General features: G+C 41.5%; 4 protein-coding genes across 7 annotated transcripts; 1 reads left to right on the forward strand and 3 right to left on the reverse strand.

Annotated features, from left to right (window-relative positions):
* Positions 1-1,497: 1,497 nt before the first annotated feature.
* LOC6625832 (uncharacterized) lies at positions 1,498-2,048 on the reverse strand. Its single transcript, XM_002049470.4, has one exon. The coding sequence runs from the start codon at positions 1,999-2,001 to the stop codon at positions 1,528-1,530; it is 474 nt and encodes a 157-aa protein (XP_002049506.2). The 5' UTR covers positions 2,002-2,048; the 3' UTR covers positions 1,498-1,527.
* A 4,929-nt stretch (positions 2,049-6,977) lies between these two features.
* Cda9 (Chitin deacetylase-like 9) lies at positions 6,978-8,922 on the reverse strand. The gene is made up of 3 exons (XM_032437087.2): positions 8,329-8,922; positions 7,346-8,070; positions 6,978-7,283 (listed from the first exon to the last, which is right to left on the reverse strand). Exons 1-3 carry the CDS (start codon positions 8,590-8,592, stop codon positions 7,034-7,036), a joined length of 1,239 nt encoding a protein of 412 aa, XP_032292978.1. The 5' UTR covers positions 8,593-8,922; the 3' UTR covers positions 6,978-7,033.
* Positions 8,923-11,173: 2,251 nt separating this feature from the next.
* On the forward strand, positions 11,174-12,224 carry LOC6625829 (uncharacterized). Its single transcript, XM_002049467.4, has one exon. It carries the CDS (start codon positions 11,801-11,803, stop codon positions 12,209-12,211), a length of 411 nt encoding a protein of 136 aa, XP_002049503.1. The 5' UTR covers positions 11,174-11,800; the 3' UTR covers positions 12,212-12,224.
* A 3,793-nt stretch (positions 12,225-16,017) lies between these two features.
* On the reverse strand, positions 16,018-16,685 carry LOC6625828 (uncharacterized). 4 transcript variants are annotated; one of them, XM_032437098.2, is made up of 2 exons: positions 16,171-16,685; positions 16,018-16,112 (listed from the first exon to the last, which is right to left on the reverse strand). In XM_032437098.2, exons 1-2 carry the CDS (start codon positions 16,575-16,577, stop codon positions 16,085-16,087), a joined length of 435 nt encoding a protein of 144 aa, XP_032292989.1. In that variant the 5' UTR covers positions 16,578-16,685; the 3' UTR covers positions 16,018-16,084. The 4 variants fall into 4 exon arrangements, with proteins under 4 accessions (XP_032292989.1, XP_015029774.1, XP_015029773.1 ...); XM_015174288.3 differs by having other exon boundaries at positions 16,163-16,685; XM_015174287.3 differs by having other exon boundaries at positions 16,018-16,104; positions 16,171-16,684.
* Between the last annotated feature and the right edge of the window lie 4,880 nt (positions 16,686-21,565).

The raw sequence follows: 21,565 nt of genomic DNA on the forward strand, positions 1-21,565 counted from the left end.
TTGTTTCAGTTTTACAATATTTGAAGTCAGCTGTGCCTTGTTTTCAAGCAAATTTAATATCTTATTATACATGTTGTAATACATTTATGAACTGAATAAAATATTTGAAATACAATAATTTAGATTAATACTTATGGGTATGCCTGAACCTTTTAGTGGACATTTTTTCTTTTAAGTAGCGAAATATATTTTATATTTACATATACATAATTTTTACAAAGTGCTTGAGAATGAACATAAAATATTTAACTCAAAAATTTTGTTTAACAACAAACATATTTAATACTCAATCAGCTGCTCGTTAAGGTATTATGAAAGTATCTTAAAAGTAAGTATATTAAATAGTCGGTCTGGTTGGGAAAACAGCCTTAGTTTTGGTAATTAAAAAACTCAAATTAAAAACAACAAATACAAAGCAATTAAACGCTCACATACATACACTCACTTTAACATTAAATACACATATGTATGTAAATTATTATTTTTGATTTTTTTTTAGTCTTTTATTCGTTTTAAGCAGATTTGCGACAACGTCCCGCTCGCAGACTCTGGCCTGGAGGACACACTGGCAAAGTGTCCACCAGAATGCGATTGTCCAGCGAGGGCAGCTCCGTTGTGCTTGCGCTGCTGTTCGACAGATGCAGCTCCTCCAAAGTGCCGTTACCCAAGGGTGACCCCGTGGTGCTGGTGATATTGCTGCTGTTGAGGTTGAGGTTGCTTAATTCAATGTTGTTGCTGCTGCTGCTAATGTTGCTAATGTTTGTGCTGCTAATGATGCTGCTGCTGATGTTGGTGTTGCTCAAATCAATGTTGCTGCTGCTGTTGTTGTAGCTGATGTTGGTGTTGTTGCTGTTGCTGTTTGTGTTGCTGCTGCTGCTGCTAATGTTGCTGATGTTGCTGCTGCTCAGGTTATAGAGTGTTGGTTCGTTGTTGTCATCTGGAAACACTATGCGATCGTCGCACAGACGCAGCTCCATGCCGCAGATCTGCCAGGCCACAATGGCCAAGAGTAGTGTGTGAACGGCTTTCAAGTGCATTGTTTAGCTGTTTATCGGCTGTGGCCGCTGGGAGAGCGATCGTAGGAAGAAGAAAAAACGCGTTTGGCCGCTTCCACGGAGCTTTCGAGACTGACACACGAAACGTTGATGAAGATCTCCAGAAAGACTGTGGGAGTAAAAAAGGCCGCAGAGACAGACAATTGCGATAAGAATCGATTGTCATTAGCTTGTTTAGCAAATAATACAATACAGAGAGTAAAATTAAACAATAACAAAGATACTCAAAAAAAAATAAAATAAAATAATAATAGCAGAATAAAAAACGAAGCTGGCTCGCTTCACTATTCCAAACTGGAAACTGGAAGCGAAAGCTCTTGTTTTGAAGCGGCCCGTGTTACTCATTGAAGTGTAAACAAGAGTCTATTTGTTAAAGCTCTACAGTGCGCACTGTTTGTTTACGTACAGCCCCCAAAAGTGAACTTCCCATCAAAAGTCGAACTTATCACATTTTTCATTTATTGACGGCTTTTTAAGCCTCCTTGCGACAATGAGCTCCAAATAGTTTAAAGCCATCCCCGCACACGGGCAGCGTGTCGAGTGTGATGCGCGGTCCAATTTCGGCAATCTTTGGATCTTTCTTTAAGAGATCGTCTTTTTCTGGGCGCTCTTTCATCTTCTCCTTGGTCTGTTCAGTTGTTTCTTCTTTCTCTTTCATCGCGGCCTGTTCAGTGGAATTCTCATTTATCTCATTGGAGGGCTTCCCAATTGGTCGCTCACTCGATCTCTCACTTATAGGCTTTTGACTTGTCTCATTCCTTAGTGGTGAAGAGCCTTCCACTGGACTCAACTTCTCGCTCTGATTGCGCTTCTCCATTGTCAACTGTTGGGCATCTGCTGCATAGGAAGTGTAAATATCGTGCAGCTGGTGTGACAATGAGATGTGCACCAACAGCAGCAATATGTACAGTACGAAGGGTAATACGGGCATCAATTTAATTGCCATCACGTTAAAACACGTTTACTCTACCCGAATTCGCATTCAAGACTAACAACTGAAAGAGAGAGAGAGAGCTTCAAGACTTCAAGACAAGTCCGGAGCTGCCCAGTTGCACAGTCGATAGTCGCCAGTTATTTTGTCAGCTGTCTCTGGCGATAAGGAAATACATGAAACACAAACTTGTATAATTGCATGCATAATGAGAGTGCCCGACGATTGTCTCACTCGCTTGAGAATCTGAAAACTGCACGCGTCATATGAATAGATATCAATTAATTTTAATTAGTCAGGTTTGGCATTAACAGAACACAAATCTTCGAAAGATCAACAAAAATTTTACAATAATAATGCTTTTTATATTATATATTGACATTATTATTATGGAAGTTTTATAGATAATTGTTCGAGGCGTAAAGGCGACGGAATTCATAGGATGCGGGCTCGAGTCGAGTCGGGAGTAACTAAAAGTTGTATGTATTACATTAATAAAAATCCTTCCATACTATAACTGGGGCCTGCCGGATTAGAGTTGAGCCTTTTCTGAGCAACATTTCTCGGGCCACCTCTTAAGACAGTTGGGCTTGGTACATTCAGTAGGTTAGTTGAAAGCTGATCTCCTAAGGACTTAGATAGGCATAAATCAAATTCCTTATATGTTGAAAGGAAATGTTTTCATAGAATTGTTAAAATACAGGACGTATGTGTGATTTTTATTTTAAAAATTAGTCAGTCGCTGTAAATAGTCATAGTGAGGGTTTCACAATTCATTTTTCTTTTAACTCTATGTAGCTATTCAAGAAACAGTCTGATTTTATAGTATTTTAGTGTTTCTGATTTACCTGAACGCCAATATGATCCTTTAAATTCATTTAACGGTTTTGTATTCGCAATTGTTAATTAGTGATGATTACTGATTACTCAGCTATTACAAACGCGATACCAATTGAAGCCTTACAACTAAAATCTGACAAAAGCATAGATTTGTAAGAAGAAAATTGAGTTGCTATTTTTTCACTATACACTTACACATTGAAAATGGGTAAAAGCGAATCTAAATACGTTGATCTCGGAAACTATAGAAGATACGAATTTGCAACTTATTATTTAGTTTTTGTTTTCATTATGAAACTGATGGCAAGCGTGAATATTGGGTACCCATTTGCAGAATAATCAGAAACTACACGAACAATACACTTTATATACAATTAAAGTGTTTTTAGTTATTTGCTACAAATAGTCCCATGTACCCAAATAAAAATTGTAGCACACCGGCTTTAAAGTTAAGGCATAACCCATCAACCAATACCGTTGATGCAAGTATATTCGTTAAGGATAACATATGTTATTGGTAAACTATATTTGACAGAATCTGAGGTGACTACGGGAAAACGCTTCGATGGCTGTTCTTTTCACAATCAGAGACGGCCTTCTCACAGCAATGGATCATATTGAGAATGTGGTGCTGGATCATTTGCAGAAGGTTGCGCTGCAGCGGGTGGTGCTGGATCATTGGCAGAAGGTTGCGCTGCAGCGGGTGGTGCTGGATCATATGAAATTAGTGGTGCTTGATCATATGCAGCTTGTTGCAATGGATCATCTGCAGAATATGCTGCTGGATCGTTTGCAGCTGGCGGCGCTGCAGCTTTTGCAGCGGGTGGTGCCGGATCATTTGCAGAAGGTTGCGCCGCGGGTGGTGCTGGATCATTTGCAGAAGGTTGCGCCGCGGGTGGTGCTGGATCATTTGCAGCAGGTTGCGCCGCGGGTGGTGCTGGATCATTTGCAGCAGGTTGCGCAGCGGGTGGTGCTGGATCATTTGCATATGCTGATTGACCAGCATAAGCTGAGGCCGCCACTCCAAGAACGATCAAGAATATCAGTGTGGGCTTCATATTTCACCTTTTAGTTCTTTTCTAACTATGAAAGATTTCAAGCGGGGTTCCACTTTTATAGCTGATATTCTGGCGTGTTTCAAATTTAATTTGAAATGGTTATACAATGATTCCCCTATGTTTCGCTATAGTTTTAATTTCATTTGTAAATAAGTGAGGCCATATGCTTAGCTGCAAATGTTAGAAAGTTGTGTAATACTAAAAAGAACGTGATCTTCATAGAAACTATCATTTATCCAGATAGATACTAACTTAAGCGTTCGCGCAATTATTCGCAATTTTTCTATTTCATGTTCCGCCATTGTCCCAAGTTGAGGCGTCCCTTTTAGTGCATTTTTTATGGAGTAACCTGAGCCACTCTTAACAAATGTCAGCCATTTAGGCTAATAATTTTGACAATTCTATTGTCACTCCCCTGCGCCCAAATGTCAGCTAGCCACCCTCGGTTCTTAACATGAACATCGCAGCCTCATAAGTAGCAGCAAAATAATTTTTGCGGAGAGGCAAAAAAATGTGCGGAGCATAAAAATGTCATTTTAAATGGAATAATTTTTGAAGGCCTGGCAACTCAGGGTTAAATGCTGAGAAAACCTTTTTGGTCGCGCCCATTGTAGCAAGTTTATAAAAATACATTAAAATAATGCGTCTTTGGCACTCCGACAGCTGATGCAAGACACCAGCTAAGGGAAGCTCTGCCCGACTTCAGGGTCGTATAGTCATTTATTTACGACAACCTCCAAAACAAAAAAAGAAGCCTGCTAAATGTATGCAAAATATGTATCTGAATGCGTGCATGTGTTGTGCAAAATAAATTGTGAAAGTCAATAGAAAGCATATTTTATGAGAAAATGAGCTAGGTTTTAGCAGGTGATTGCTGCAGCTACGCAGGTTGGCTGCTGATGAGAGAAAGAAGATGCTGCCTTTTGTCTCTGGTTGCGGACAATGGATGCGTTTGTTAATCAGCGGCATTCTGGCAAAAGTAATCTGTAAATATTTGTTATTTCTGTTCATTTCCGGTAGCATTTGTTGCGGGGTTTTCTTCATTTTCATAAAAGCAAAGTTTAATTTCGCTGCTTTGCTTTTGGCCGCTGATTGTGTCCATGTCATCTACAGGGCTACAAAAGTTGGACTCGATTTCTGTATTTATTTCAATTGATGTTTTTTGATGGTAAAGTTAATATTCAAGTATAATTGCAGTTAGAGTTCTGGTAATAACTGTATCTTAAGTAAGCTGATATTTACAATTTTCATAATGTTTCGATTGAAGTCTGTAAAATATGTTGCACATACAATTTTTAACCGTGTATTTCTATGAAATTTTTGTACATTATTTGAACAGCTCAAATTTGAATATCTCAAGAAGTGCACAAATGCGAATGAGTTTATCTTTGATCTATTTTGAAGCAAAATAACCTTGAACAGCCACAATTATTCATTGTCTGAAGAGCTCTTAGCTGAGTGCCTTAAAAGCCCGCAACTGCTTTCGAAATTGGCCAACATTTCGGAACAAAAATTTGGTAAAAAGTAAAATATTCCATTGACATAGACTCAGTTTAGTTTGAACAGTTACCAGAAAAGTTTGCTAGACTTAAAGTAATATTAAAGTCGACGCAAAAATGTTGCAAGGATATTTTTGTGGTGTCATATACTTGTTTTTATTGCTGACATTTTACCAACACTTTGCCGTCTCGGATAGTGAAATTGTTGAAGCTGCAACCACAAATCCCAGTTTGAGTGCAACCAGCCGTATGCCGGTGCCGGTGCTCGAATCACCAAAATGGAGCCCCAACGACACTGTCCTGGTGAAGCCCTACAATATACTGGAAGCCAGCTGCCCTCAGGGCTATGTACTGGCCAATAAACATTGTCACAAGCGCGTGAGAGATGCCGCAACTATGCAGAACAATAAGCTGGCATTCAAATATTAATATAAAATATTCATCGAATTAAGTTTTGTGAATTAAATTGTTATTGTTATGCAAAAATGCTTAATCTAAAAATGTTTAAGACATTATTAATGCGAAATCTTGGTGTGGCTTAATACGCAAAACCCAATTGGAATAAGTAGAGTCGAAAAAAAAATTAGCAACATATTCTTATACGTTATGTTCTTCTGACTATGAAGCGATTTCATGACACTGACAAATCTGGATTTGATTAACTATTTAAATATACTTAATTAAAATTTAAAAACATTTAGGACGTAAGAGGTAACTTTAGCCCAGACTCCATAAAAAACAAGAAAGTATATATTTTTGCTAATACATATTTATTCTGCAATATTTTTCCCTTAAAAATTGCAAAAAGATAAGTCAGTTTTTCCCTGACTGTTTTCTGAATAGGTCAAGTTTAAAAACCTTTTCTCCCTTATTTACATTCAGCTAGTGTTATAGACATTTTTTTTGTTGGTATTTTGTAAGTCTTATTTAAAGTGAGAATAAGATACTTGGCAGTATCTTAGAATCTCATTTTCAATATATAATCATCGATATAGCCCACTGTTCTAGCGACATGAAGCACAGTTGATGCCTTAATTTATGTTGGATCTGGGCATAGATAATTTTTGACCGCAATCGCCCGACCATGCCACAAGGCCCATTCGAGTGATATGCAGACAGTGCCTGCCATTAGTTAGAGGCCCATTAACCAAAAATGCAACCATCGCGACGTCCGCCCAGGCGGACACATGTCCAAGCAACGTGCCGATACGTGCAGGCGCCTTGTCCACGTCCCCGTCATTTACAGGTAGCAGCTGCATTGACAGCAGCCGAGGCACCACTTGGTCCGCTGGGCGGGTTGTGTGTGGCGTATTAATTCATGCCATAAAATATGGCTACACACTTTAGGCCCGCCACCAGCGAAATTGACAAAGTCTCGACATGTACGTGGCTGGGCGAAGGGGGCAAAGGGGTTGCCTTGGAGTTGGAGAACGCTGCGCTGAATGAGTTAATTAAGCGCCTCACGGCCGGGAGCATAATTTCAAGTCATTTATCAGTGACGTTTTCGGACTAAGGACACGGCCGGCAAATGTAAATTGGCTTAGATCATGGGAGTAACAAGGGCCAAATGGCCAAATGGCCACATGGCAGCGGCCAGACAAAACATGGTAGCTTCATTATATCGTGCTGTGTTTATTGGGTGTGCAACATTTACATATCCTGGCCCAATGGATTATCCAACCAGGGATAGACAATTGGGCACTTGTCGCAGACGCTCATGTAGCGCGTCTCGCCCGTGGATACCTTCTGGACATTGCAGTGCACCGGCTGGCAACTGGTGTTGGGCTTCTTCTCGCAGCTCTTGAAGGGCTGACCCAGCACCGGTTTTTTCACATACTCCAACATGCGCGATACGCCCGTCATGTACACATCCGGATAGGTTGATAAATGATGCATGAATCTGTGTAGAATTTGATTAAATACAAATGAAGAACTGCAATTCGATTGTGCCTCTTTACGTACTTCTTGAAGGCAGCAAAGTAGTTGCGGCCCCGTGCAAACCAAGCTGCATGCAGATACATGCCGAATGGCGCCCGATTGCCCTTGTAGTGGCGATTAAAGTTCTCCAGCATCCACTCGAACAATGCATCCACATCGTCTGCGGGCGGATAGGCGCAGGCATCGATCATGGAGCAGCTGTAGCCCTCAGTGTCCGTCCACGTAACCATGGGATTAACCCAAACGCCGGGCAACGCAGCATCCGGACATGGACCGATCTGACAGTCCTGTATGGACAGGTAGTCCAAGGTGTAGGGCCACATAGCCGGTTCCTTGTGCTGTTGCGTCGGCCAGGAGCTGTCATAGGTCAGGCCCAGATTCTTGACTGCCTCAAAGGAGTTGTTACCGGAAATCTGCAGGAAGGGCAGCCGGATGCCCTGAACATGCTTCGCATTCACCTTGGCGAACGTCTCCAGCATCTGCAGCTGGGCTCCGAACTCACGTTCAATAGTCTCAACGTCCGCATCGCGCCAATAATCAGTGCCGTCGCCATGGGTCACCGAGTGCAGGGCAATCTCGTGACCCGCATTGTACAATGCATTCACTCGCACGTAATCCGTGTACTCGTGCGATAGAAAGAAGGTGCCCGTTGCCGCACAGCCATCGGGATTGCTCAGACCATCGAAGAGTAGCTCATATTGGGCATAGTTCACAGCATTTACGGCATCATCAAAGGTGATTGTAACGAACTGAAAGTTCAAAAGTTCCATTAAAATGATGAAAGTTTAAAAAACATATATATAAAAATATTTATTTGTTCCACAACATTGTGTGGATCATGGAATAGTTGGCTAAATAAAATAATACCTCAGATTGATAATTATCTTATATTAATTATAATAAATAAATAATATTAATATTAAATAATAATAATGATAATTATATTTTAAGCCTAGCTTATATCCGGCTAAAGCCAAAATAATAGTTCATCACATATATAAACTTACCTGTGGTATCTCATGCTCCTTGCCCTTGAATTTAGGTCTTGGCAATATCGCATCCGAACAACGGCATTCGGGCAACTTGCACTTGGCCGCCGAGCAGGGCTCAGCCTTTAAAAGCGCCTGCCTCTCCAGCTGTGGCGGTACTGTTGTCTTCTCCTTGTTCTTCGACTTGGACTTGTTTTTCGTTTTGCCAGCCTGCTTCTGAGCCTCGCTGAGCAGAGCTGTGGCCAACAACAGCCCGATCAGTAATAGAGTCGCGTATTTCATGCTGGGTAAACGTTTCCAACGTCTGCCAACTGATTCACAGAACTTGGGCTGTGTGCTCCGGCTTTTATAACATGTTGTATGGAAGATAATATCTTATCGAGATATGGCTGAAAATATGATTTGCTTGTTGAACATGGCTGAGGCTTTTACCAATAGGTGTGCCTATGTAATGAGGTACATACATAGGTAGGTTTTGGTTATTTCGGAAATGTTTCGCATATGGCGTGTGTAAAGACTTATTAAAAACTGCTCGACCAAAGTAAACAACTTTTTACAGTAAACTTTCCATTGTGAAGAAACTTTCCTTTAAAGAAGAGCTGGCAGTAGATCCTTTTTCTTTTGTTGTTCATTCATGAAAGTTTATTATTTACAAGAGTATTTTATATGGTAAAGTAAATTAAGTCTCCTTCATAGGCTAGAAGCCTATTGTATAGGTTCAATCTACTAATTATTCCAAAGGGAAATAGGCTACTTTTATTTAGAATTACATAAAATTTAAAGAAGCTCAAGCCATTTGAGTGTACTTAAGGACTTGATGTACAAGAAGACCATGCTCCAACTACATACAAGCTGATAATTTTTGGAATCGTTTTTGCGCATTGGACCTGTGCGAACAAGGACAAAAGTTGCCTCATTAGCATAACCAAAGTGAAGAACTTAACAGCTGAGATTTGCGTCAGTGACTTGAGTGGAAAACTTTTGGCTGCCGCAGGGAGTGGTAGGAGCAAATCGAAGCAATTGCAGGCTCGAAATTATGACGGGCCCAACAAATGCACTTGAAATCGTAAACAAGTGCTTCAAACTTTTGTGGCACGACAGAAGTCCTTAAAACAAAGCCAGAAATGGCTATGAAGTGCTATCCAGCCAGGAAACTCAGTGCCGCCCGCCCGCATTCTGCACCCAGGTTGTCCCTAAGCGACGGCCAATCAGAATGCCAAATCCGAACAGGCAAATGTCAATAGACAAAACGACTGAAATTGACGGAATTCATCTTAAACGCAGCTGCAGCTGGGCCGCTGGGTGAACTGCAGCAGCAGCAGGAGCGGCAGTTACTGCAGCAATGCGGATTTCTTGGCACGCTTCCGCCGACTGACATGGTGCACGCCTACAATTCATTTTGGTCACGTTCCGGGGCGTTGCCGGCAGGGGTAGGTGCCCCATGTATTACAAAGCCCAGCCAACCAACAGGCGGCAAACGTCAGGCCGACAGCAAAACCAAAAGCCGAGAACGGCAACGAAAAACTCTCGGCTCCAAGCGGAAGTGAGCGACAGCCAACGCAAACTCCAACTGCAAAACCACCTACCCACCACCCAGCACCGCTCGCAGTTCGATGTTGGAGTTGTAGGGGCAACGGCAACGCAACATGTTTGAGTGAGTTTGAAGCCTGCGCCCATGTGACGTATGCGCAATGTGTCAAATGTGGCCCCTGCCCGCTGGTCCGCCCTTCGACAGGCACTCATAATAATCAAGATTGAGGGCAGCTTGAGACCCAAAGAGTTGATTGAAATTTGATTGACAGCCCGCATGAATGAAGATGAATCTTTGCAACTCATAACTGAATGCGGCTGCAATTTTTCTGCAATGTTTTCTGTTTACAATTCTTTCTCCCTCCCTGTCTCTCTCTCTCTCTCTCTATGTGTCTATGTGTCTCATTAGTTGCTGGCGCGTCAGTGCGTGAAATCAAAGTGAAAATTGAGACGCAGGGCACACGGGGCACACACAAGCATCTCACGTGGCACAAACTGCTTTAAAATGCAAATTTTACCACTAATACGAATGTAGCTCATATGCGTGCCAAAGATCTAACACGGGGCAGCTCACGCACGTCTGAGCCGCACCACAACAAAAACTAGAAAGTGGTTGGGCCACTGAGGATGGCAGCGGCTATGGGAATTGAAGGTTGCGGAGTTTGCTGGTGTTTCTTGCTCTCGAGTTTGCCAATTTGCGCGATAATCACACAGCTAATTTGCATAACGAGTGAAATGAAAGCGGGGCACACAAATCTACGATAATCAAATCAAACAAACCAAATATGTATATATACAAATATATTTGAAGTGCTCTTGAGCCGAAGTCCTGTTGACTTTATCCTGCCTGTGCCTTGACTTGCAAATACTATTTTAAGAAATTATATTAATCTTAAGCTATATTCTATTGAAAACTCGTCAGGACTTTAGGCATGAATAATTTCCAGTGCTACCAGGCTAAAGTACATATACACACACTTGGAATTTAACTGATGAAAACTATTTCAATTGATATGCTTTGACTGAAAATAGGTAAAATTCTCAAAAAACGACATTTCTGAATTAGCTGAATACGGATACGGCAGCGCAGAGCTGAATTTAGGCAAGGATTACACATTAATGCGTCACTTGATTTCACTTATGCAATAGATGCGGATTTGTAGCATGCAAATTAGAATTATTACCAGGTAACATTATTAACAAACGTAATAATCCAACGGCATGACAAATGATCCAAAGTTGGTAACAACTGCATGGTTGAATATTGAATATGTTTTGCCAATTCCATTTGCCACACTTTGAAATTACAGCTATAAAAGCCGAGCTTCGCTGGGAATCGTTTACAGTTTAAAACCAAATTCAAAGCATAAACATGAAGCTCTCACTAATTTGCCTGATCGTACTTGGAGTGGCGCTCTCAGCTGATGCTTACGCTGCACCACCTAAGGGATCTACTGACAAGCCAGCAGCCTAATTCCGTTTCCAAGGGGACGCCACAAAAGAAGAAATGGCAACTATCTTGGCATGCTGCCATCAATCAGATGTGTCTGTAGTGTGTAGTCACAAAATAAATTAAAAACTTAAAAAATATTCATTTAAAATGTCTTTAATGGTCAACACCAGCCCTATTGATACAAAATTTGCTCAGAACAAAATATGTGCTAATAAGATTTAATGAATTTTGAAGAGCTGTTATCGATTGTGACTTTAAAACTTAGGCAGGGTATTCGAAGTGCAGATATACCATTAGTTTTTCGAACAAAGTTGCTTAGTTTTATGCTGAGCTAGTTTTTTTTTTTTGGTGCAAATTTGAACTTGTGAAGTATTTTCTGCCTGTTAGCGGTTTTCCCCTAGCCTAGCTTCACATTTCAAACAAGTTCCGGGAAAATAAAAATAAAAAAGAAAACAGAAAAAATTGTACAAAATTATCCAAAAATAAATAAAAGGAAATTAGCACAAAATGTCTGAGTGTGAGGAAGCGGAGCGCAAAGACAAACTCGAGAGCGTTGCCAGATTTAATAAAAATCTGCAGAGTAACGAGGTGTTAACCCTGCACTACCTGGGACTGCCCTATATGGTGCTGTGCCGTAGCCCGCAACTGCGCCTCAAGGTGCCGCTGAGCACCTGCAATTACTTGGATGGCGAAACCGAGGGCATTGCGCTGCAGCTGATCTTCACCTGTCCGGCCAACTATCCGCTCCAGTTGCCAATCGTTGAGATGGTCGAGAAGCGCAATGTTAACCGGGAGCTGGATAAAAAACTGCGCGAGGAGATCGCTGTGGCGCTGGAGCAGCACCTGGGCCTGTACATGATTGTGCCGGTGGTGACACGGGTACAGATGCTGCTGAACAACGAATTGAGGCACCATTAAAGCAGCGCTCGGATTTGCTTCCTTCTTTCCATTGGGCGGGGCTCGTAAATGTTGAGTGTCTTTTGCTGTCCCAACTGTAACTATTGCCGGCAATAGGTGTGTGTGGTATGCGTGGTTGGGTCCTTGTTGTCTGTTGTCTGGGCATCAACTTGGATGTACGTGCACAAACATGTTTGCCGTGGAATACTTTGCCAGGGCCTGGGCCCGTAACTCACGCAGGCTACGTGACTTCTCTGCCATTGGCAGAGCGCCACTTGTCCGGCGCCCTGAAGTATGCAACACTTGGCCAAATGTTAACACGTGCCGGTCGACAGACGCGCCAGGACGACTGATCATTAATTGACGGCCCTGTGCAGGCATTGGGCATTGCATTAACTTATCCTTTATGCGCATGCCAAGGCACTTGCCATAGTTATCTAAGCGAGGGCTTTAACAGTGTTTAGTCCTTAGCACAAGCACACACACATCCTTGATACACTTCCTTCCGCTGGCGCCGCGACAGCAGTGAGAATGAAATTGCTAGTCAAAAAATGGCAAAGACATTCGCAGAAGATGCAGCAGCAGCAGCAGTAGCTTCCTTGGGCGCATCCTGTTTATCCTTAAGCGTGCTGCATCGTTGGCGGCGGCGTCAAAGACCTTTTGCAACCCAATGCCGGATGTCTCTGGGTAATTTAGATAGCTGCAGTTGTTGCTCACAACTTGCATAATGTCACTTTCAAAGAGTTTTTAGGGCCAAATTGCAAAAAACGAGCAACTCACACAGGACATGCATGCACAAGCATAAGGACGAGTGTGCTCAGCTTAAAGTCAATAGACATTTCGATAAGAAAACGGTAAGGGATAGATACTTATGCTCCAAGTAGGCAATAGACTCGTTATGCTCTTTTCTATAAATTTAACAAGCAAATAGCCGAAAGGGTTTCGAATACCTTGACAAAAGTTGGATCATACCTCTTTTTTTGTTAGCTGACGATTTTAATTTATGCAGTGATTGGCGTATCTCAATAAAAACATTTTATTGGAAATAACCTAGCAAGTTTTGGGGTCTAAGATTTTAAGCTTTAGTATAAATTATTATTTAAAGTCGAAAGAGATTAACTTGAAAATGAAGATTCATAATTGTATATGTATGAAGACAGATTCCGAAGGGTAATTTTTTTACAATTATAATTAAATTCATAAATCCAAACACAGTTCTAGAAATACATAATTCTGGTTGCAATTACAGGCTTTGTTCTGGTTCTCAGGGACAATGTGCAAGTAAACTTGTAGACACGCCTGCAAAAAAAATATGTTTAATTCCTATACGTATAGTTATGCAACTTCGATCCCATATACTTTCAGCTCTTACTTTTGGTATAGAATGTTTTACAATTATTCCTCCACCCATTTTGTTGGTTTACCTAACAACTGGTAAAAGTTTCTTTATTTTTTTGGCATCCTGTAAGTCAACCGCAAACATTTCGGAATATTTCAATGGCATTCAATCTTTAATGCGGCTGTGACGACATTGGCGACTGTATGCCCGAAGGATTTGTGCGTAATGAAAAACTGTCACGGCGCAGGACGTCGAGCTGGATGGTGGTGGCTAAGCCGTAGCCAGGTATTGCAAAATTGAAAAGCGCTCGTGGAGCTGGTCGTGGCATTAAAATGGCAAATTTGTGTGCGTCGCCAATGCGGCAGGACATTCAGGACATTTATGGTCGGTAACTAAACGACGCCAGGCAGACAACTTCCCGCCGGAGACAGGCCATAAAAACGGCGACGCTTGCGTGATAAGCGCATAAATCAGCTAAGACCAAAGTATGCTCTGTCCTGACTGGTCCCAACTGCTCCCGAATAGTCCTGGCTGCTCTTTAAGTCGTCGTCGTCGTTGTCGTTGTCGTTGTCGTGCCGCCTTAACCCTTGGCTGACAGCTGCCTCAGCTCGTAAAATTAACCACGACCTGTGCCCGACCACTTTTTAATTATTTGTAATGCAACTGCCCTCCTTTACACCGTGGACCCGGTAACTGGAAGGCAAATATGTCTATTGTGCCTTGCAATATAGAAATTAATTTGCACGTGATTGTCGCTCGCTTAAAGTGAAATGAAATGCCATTCATTTGGCATTAAGCACAAGTAAAGCAACAAAAGAAAACAGTGGTTAATTTGAAATTGTTGTTAAACTCTTTTTACCTATTTTACTTTAGTAGCCAATTGCATGTTTATATAGCTATAAGATGATTTTGTTTTTTAATAATATTGTATGTAAATAACGCAATGTTTTCGCGCTTTTGCATTTCTTTCTACTAAAATCCAATTATCCCAAGTTTGCTTTTTACATTTTTGACACGCAAAATTAATTTTTATCTGAAAAAAAAAAATTAAATTAAATACAAAAAACACAAAAAGTTATTTAGCATGTTAAGGAAGCACAATGTCATATGAAGAAATATTTGAAATCTCAACGCGAATTGAATTTTTGATGGGTCAGCCTGACCATCAAAGGGCCATCTGGCGGTGGCCAGAATGACTACTGTCTGCCGGAGTCTCGAGCTCATTGCTTATGCTCGAACACGAAACAAATTCGAATTACAAATTATGTTGTCATTTGTGCACTTTATGGGGGGTTGTCACTAGCTCGCAGGGTTCTCCCTCAAACCCAAATAAACGGCGCAGCCAGGGATGGAGGGCAACGCAACGTGACGTTGGCACTGACACTGGTCGGTGAAAGTTAAGCCTCTGGCAATGTCTGGGCTTCATTTTGCGCGGTGTCAACTATTTAGTTTCCGGTTTTAACTTGCACCATAAACGTGGCATTATGTGTCCACTTTTATTGCATACTTGCAGGCGTCTCGCGCGCCTTGCTTCATTGTTTCTTAATAATCCGGTGCGGCAATGTCCGGGACGAGTGCACACGTCTCCACATTAAAAATGTTTATGGCCCCCTCCCAACAGACGCTGGATGGTTCTGGATGCGCTCCGCTTTCGGCCCAAGTCCAGCGCCTAGTTGCATGCCACACATATTTTCTCGCGTTGCAGTCATAAATGCGCTTAATTGGCAATTTTTGTGTAAGCGTGTTGAAATTTTTACACGCATTTCACGTGTGCTCTATATGTGTGTGTGTGTGTGTGAGTGTCTGTGGATTGTAAAAGTTGCAGTCGGTTTGCTTGAATCATAAATAGGATATATGTATGCTTTCGGCACTCACTGTAATGCCCATACTCATATTTTTTATAGTTCATTTTATGCACTGCTCTTGTTTTATATGGGATTCCCCGAGGTTGCAGCGATTTTCATGTTATTTAGGGCACGTACCTAAAATGGGTTTTGCTTAAAGTTAACTTATGCAATAACAATCAAATTCCAGCTGATTCCCATTTGTAAGACATTATGAATTTTTTCTAAATTTTCTAATTGGCAAAAGAAACTGGCAAATTAGTCTGACATATTTGAATAGAAGTGTATAACTATTGTAGGGTATTACAATTTAATATATATATATTTATATATATATGTATATAGATACATATATATATTTATTTATTAATAAAAATTCCAGCAGGTATATAATTGTAAATTATAAACATATATTTTTTAAATTGTATAAATGATTAATCTTGTATATAATTTTTGTTATGATAGTGCGTACGACACTTACTATATTTCTCAGCTTTCACTTGTCGAGAATTTAAATTTGCATTTATGGTAAATTTTTTAAGAAATAAAATTGTTGCAACCTCGATGAGTATTGTTCTCAATCCCAAGTGTCCAACGTTACACGTCACACGTATGATTAATTTTAGGAAAGAAAATAAAAACACTTCTAGTTGACTCAAGTCTATTATAAACGCATTCTATTAAACAAGTCGCTGTGCAACCCTAGAGGGCTTACAAATTTCTTGACTCATCTGAAAAACTAGACCAAGGTCAAATTATAGCTCTTAAGCTTGTTTATATTGTACTTGCCCACCGACCCAATGGCATGCACAAACTTCCGCTCTTCCCGTTCGATCATATATAAGGCACTGCTCACCATGGGTATTATATATTGTGAGCCGCGATATAGATGCGTGACACGCTCATATTCCGAATAGATCACACTCTCCAAATAGTCGGGAAAGTTCTTTTTTGATCTGATGTGCACTTCGGGCAAGCTGCGAGGATAGAATTTGGGACACATGAACACCATCTTGCAACTAATGCGCGAATCCGGCGGCAGTTCATTATCAACATGTCCGCGCACAGTGACCTCAAGCTGAAAAAAGTGTCGCGATTTACGTATCTTCATGGGACAACCAAGCAGCGCCAGGGTACGCAACTCCGAGTCGCGCAGCGACTTGCAAAAGGAAGCAAGCTTTTCTAACGATGCTGATGTATTCATTCTGGACAGATCAGGTAGGAATAAGATGGCACGATTTAAGCAAATTTTTCGAATGAGAAGAGAATTTTTATGGTAGACTAACTAGTGTCTGGTAGTTTATAGAACTAAAGTTATTTCAATGTCAAATAGATCTAAAACGTTTTTCAATGTTGCTTTGATGCCATTTTCTGTTGAATGTCCTTACGCCAAGCGATTATGTGAGGCTATGTTGCGAGTTAGGATAAGTGTTGATGACTTCTCACATGCGGCTTTGCAAAAGAAAAGATAAGAGTTCGAAGTCCACCTTTTTCATCAATTCTTATATAAGAAGAAAAGCCCGAAACTCAAAACCGAATCATGTCTGTTCAGCCAAATTTGTCCTTGTCTTCAATCAATACAGATTTACTTGCTGTACAAAATTAAAAGTGCACATTTCCAAATGCTTATTTCAATTGAAGTCTATATTTAATTGATGACAATTGAATAACTAACATATTCATAACATGCCTGCGGCCGGTTGGCTCGACAATTCGATGACGGCAAAGAGATGTCATAGGCCAAGCATTAATATTGCTGCGCCCGTAATTCACTTGAGTTGGCCGCTGTTCCGCGCCCTCTTTGCGTCCTTTGGCGCAAGTCTGGTAGATTCTATTAAAATCGCCTGTCATTGCTGCCTGGCATCGTTATTGTCCGTCTGCGGCAAACAGAGTGCAGAGCAGCAAGCGAGCAGCTCAGGCCTGAGTTTGGCTGGGTCTGGCCATGGGTTGGGTCCTTTGGCAGACATGCTTAGTCCTTTAGACATTGGCGGAGACGTTGTTGTCTTCTGGCAGAACCATTATTCTTCAACAACGTGCATTATATTATCCTTTGGCTGACTTTGCTGCTTGGCATTTGTATGCAGGCCGGGCGCGAATTGCATTTGGGGATAGGAATTGTTGGCGCTCAAAGATTGGGTCTGGGGCCGAGCCGCCTTTGAGCTGTCGTCGCTGCAATTTGTATTGCCGTCTTCCTCGTTGTCGTCTTCGTTGGCGTCGTCGTCGTCGTCGTTGTCTGTAGCTTGTTTTTTATTGGTTTTACCGTTTTAAATTTCAATTTGGCGCTGGCCTGTAAGCAAGATGTATGTACAAGTCCATGGCCCAGCCGTGTGGCATATGTTGGCACGCCAGGTGCGCCGCCAACTGGGCGATTTATACGCGTCACAGCGCCCACGCTGACAGTTGCCGTCTTGGCAGCTAACTGAACTGTCACTCAGGTGCTGGAGCTGCTGTCCTCGCCCACCTCTACCTCTCGTAGCTGTTATTATTATGCTATTACTTGGAGCTGGGCTCGCACACATTTTACACCGCATTTAACCCAAAACATGCCACTTAGCAGAGCGCATTTATCAATTCGTGTATACGTGATTTGAGCCCCTCCACCATCTCACGGCACGTTATCAGGTAGAAGGCATCAGGCATCATCATCACCATCACCATCATCATTATCTGCGTTGACTTCATCATCAGCGTTGGGCAGATTCGATACGTGTTTAACCTCACACATTGAGCCCCAGTTGACGCTGCATTTTCGCTTAGTGCGATTATCAAGCGTTTCCGTTTCCGAATCCGGTTTTCCCAGCCTAGCCTCTCTGCTCGTTTTGTGGCTTACGGCTATGCTCCAAAAATTACATGCCTTTGTTTTTTATCTAATGCTGTGCCGCATTTTCGGGTCTTAAGGGTCGTGTCCTCGACGTGTATATGTGTGTGCGTGTCTGCGTGTGTGAAACGTGCGACTGCCTGTGTGCCTGCTAGACATTTTTCACATTTACACCCAACAATTGGGACTCGCACAAGAGGTGGAACAGCTTTGCCCTGCCCCGGCCATTGTGTTCCTTCGCCTTCTCCAACTCGCTTTGGCTCTGCTCTAGTCCTGTTTCTCTTTTCGGGCTGCTGTGCTGAGCGTGTGTAATTCGATCTATTATCAGTTGTCATCGTCCTGAAATTCACACATTCACATAGGCATTGTCGTTTTGCTTGATTTGTGCCAACAGGCGCAATAAGGAAATCTTGCACAGTGGCTTGGGTTATAATGAAAAGAAAGCATCATTAACTATCATTGATACTTAGTTATTTTTTATTTTTTTAGACCATTCTGCAATACGAGATAGGTTAGCACAAATATACATAATGGCTGGCCGACCTCGCTTCCGTCCAAGTTTGTGCTTCCAATATTTTTTAGCTGTACTATTATGACCTCCACGAATAAAGGTATACTATACATACATATGTGTTAAACATGTTTCAAGTAAATCGAATATAGAAAAGAAAGAAAAGAAAGAGAAGCGGAGCTATGTCGTACCTGGACTGGATCAGATGTTTTTTGCGAAGATTGTGTAATTTTCCAAACGTTTTTCCTCATATTGGATTAAACGAAAGTTACCCATCGAAACTTACCCACCAATCCATTAACCCCCATTTCCAGCAAGAAGAGATAGATTTTACTAACAGTATGAGAAACGTGCATTGATCACTAATAAGATAGACAGAATTAACAGTTTTGCATATAGAATATATTTATTTAATATTTGTTTATATCTTAAACTATTTTTAAAACTTATTTCAATACAATACCTTCCCCTTCTAATTATATTTTTAAATATCGTAATTTTCCAAGTAATTGAAGCTTTTTATTTCTATGTATTCTTTAAAATATTTGTGCCTTCAGTTCCACTGTGCTCTTACGTAACCCCTGGTTAACACCCCAAATTGTGCCTAACGCATTGTTTCACGTGCCATTTGACAGCAGCAATTGGAACTTTTTCAAGCACAAATACCGAAAGACAAACGAATACACTCGAAAATACAAATACAAATGCAGAGCACAAGTGCAAAACGAGTTGAATGTGGAAATGGAAATGGTATGCAGCAGCAGAGCCTGAAGAGATTATAATGGAAACGAAGCCGAAGCTGAACCTAGAGCTGGGGTTGGTGCTGGAGTTGGGGCTGAAGTTGAAGCTGGAGTCTATGCGTGCCTAAGTGTTGCATTTACATGCGAAGTAATACAATTTGTGGCCTATGCCCTTCGGCCCCCAAGGGCGAGAACTGCGCTGAGGCGTGAATTGGATAATTTATACCATACGCACATATGAGCATTGGGGCACCATGTGCTGCACAAATCCAATGAAGTAGTTGGACAGCATTGTCCCCAAAAATGTTGCATAGCCGTTGTTAAGCGAGGGGGCTGGGGGATGAGCTTGTGCGGCATATTAAGCAAAAATTAGCAACAGTTGCGTGCCAGCGCGAGCCGCAATCGAATATGTCAAGTTAATTTAATGTAGCGTGAACTGTGATGGGTGTGTGTGCGAGTGTGTGAGATGGGTGTGATGGGTGTGATCGAGTGCCAGCTGCGGCGCCTAGACAACAGCTCAGACATATGTTACGCCTAGGCGATGCTACGTGCAATAATTTGCGCAATTACTTTGCACAAATTTGTTGTGGGAGTCGCCTGCCCGAACCATGCGGCCGACCGAAAAAAATTATTTGGCCCTGCTTCCGGCACTCTACTCCCTGTCCGGAGTACGTGCGCGCACATGTTAAATTCAAATAAATTATGCCTCAAGGCATTTTACAATTCTATTGCCAGCTTTTAGGCGCAATATTGTGAATTGTGTGGAAATGCGAACGAAAGTTTTTATATCCTGTACCCATGAAATGGTTAAAAAACGGGTCATAAGTTGTGCAATTGTGTGTAAACAGACACACATTCAAATGAACATTTATTTATATTCAGTGTGAATAGATGAATCGATTTATATATACACGAATGTCTATCGGGGATTCGCATATAGTTTATTTGGTAGGGCTTACATAGGATGTTTGCAACCCGATTCTTTGCTCATTAATCAAAGAACTCGAAGTTTCTTTTGTAATTTTATAAGTAGTCATTAGATATATAAGCCTGATTATGCCTGATCAGGTAGGATTTCGTTTATCCTGCGTATTCTAACTTAGTTAGATTTATGCTTCAATCGACAAATCTATCCTAACGCTTTCATTGTTTGTTTTGGAACCATTTTGAATGCCTTTGGCAAACTTATGGAGCACTGGGTATCTTCTCGTCGAGCACACTGGCTTCAGGCAAGGTTGTTTGCTGTTTTTTTTTTTCTGACAGCTTCACAAATTATGCATTTAGCTGAAAAATTTTGGTAGGAAAGGCAAACGAACATGTGGCATGTGGACAACTACGTGAGAGGCGTGCCAAAAACAGTTGCCAATGGCCTGAACAAAATATTGAAATATTTACTTGCGTCTCTAGCAGACTGTCAGACTTGCAGCACATTTTGAAAAAAAAACAACCTCAATGGCTGCCACTTGAACGGCAATTGCTTAAGTTTTTGGGGTTTTTGGGTTTTTATTTTACCAGCTTTGCCTTATGTATTTTTTAAGCTAGCTCATAAAAATGTCAAATCATTTACATACACGTCAGCTTTGCGACAACTGCTTGACAGACATTAATACGCTTAAGCTGCCTGGTAAAGGACACGGCATTATCCCTTATCCTTCAAGCAAACAACGGCGACAACTTAACTGACATAATACAATAAGGCAACAGCCAGGACCTCTTCTCTGCTTGGCTGCTGCATGCATAAAAATCAGATGGCAGCACCAAAATGCCGTTAGACAGCACCACCAGCACAACGACCACCGCCGCGCCCTTTCCCCGCCCACTGCACCACCCCCATACATGAACCACTCACATGTCAAGTAAGTCGCGTTGCGTTCGGTTTTTTATTATTTTTTTTTGTTGTTGTGCGCGCTGTTAACAAATTGCTTTTGTGCAAATTTTGTCACTATGAAAAAACACAGCATATTCACACACACACTTCAGCACAGACACTTACCCACACACATAACCTTCTATGTAAGCAGCTCAGGAATTTGCATTGCATACTTCTCGGCGGGCTGGTTTAACTTCATTAGCGTATTTTCCTTTGGCTTAGATTGGCCTGGGGCCAGTCTGCATATTGGTCT

Source organism: Drosophila virilis, chromosome 5, assembly GCF_030788295.1.
Source record: "Drosophila virilis strain 15010-1051.87 chromosome 5, Dvir_AGI_RSII-ME, whole genome shotgun sequence".
NCBI classification, from domain to species: domain Eukaryota; kingdom Metazoa; phylum Arthropoda; class Insecta; order Diptera; family Drosophilidae; genus Drosophila; species Drosophila virilis.

Bases quoted from the DNA above. Each gene is read 5' to 3' on its own strand.
- LOC6625832 (XM_002049470.4), bottom strand. From the start codon at position 2,001: ATGGCAATTAAATTGATGCCCGTATTACCCTTCGTACTGTACATATTG.
- Cda9 (XM_032437087.2), bottom strand. From the start codon at position 8,592: ATGAAATACGCGACTCTATTACTGATCGGGCTGTTGTTGGCCACAGCT. The intron at 8,071-8,328 runs GTAAGTTTATAT...TTGAACTTTCAG, and splicing joins AGGAGCATGAGATACCACAG to TTCGTTACAATCACCTTTGA. The intron at 7,284-7,345 runs GTACGTAAAGAG...AATTCTACACAG, and splicing joins TACTTTGCTGCCTTCAAGAA to ATTCATGCATCATTTATCAA.
- LOC6625829 (XM_002049467.4), top strand. From the start codon at position 11,801: ATGTCTGAGTGTGAGGAAGCGGAGCGCAAAGACAAACTCGAGAGCGTT.
- LOC6625828 (XM_015174288.3), bottom strand. From the start codon at position 16,577: ATGAATACATCAGCATCGTTAGAAAAGCTTGCTTCCTTTTGCAAGTCG. The intron at 16,113-16,162 runs GCAAGTACAATA...ACCTTGGTCTAG, and splicing joins GCATGCCATTGGGTCGGTGG to TTTTTCAGATGAGTCAAGAA.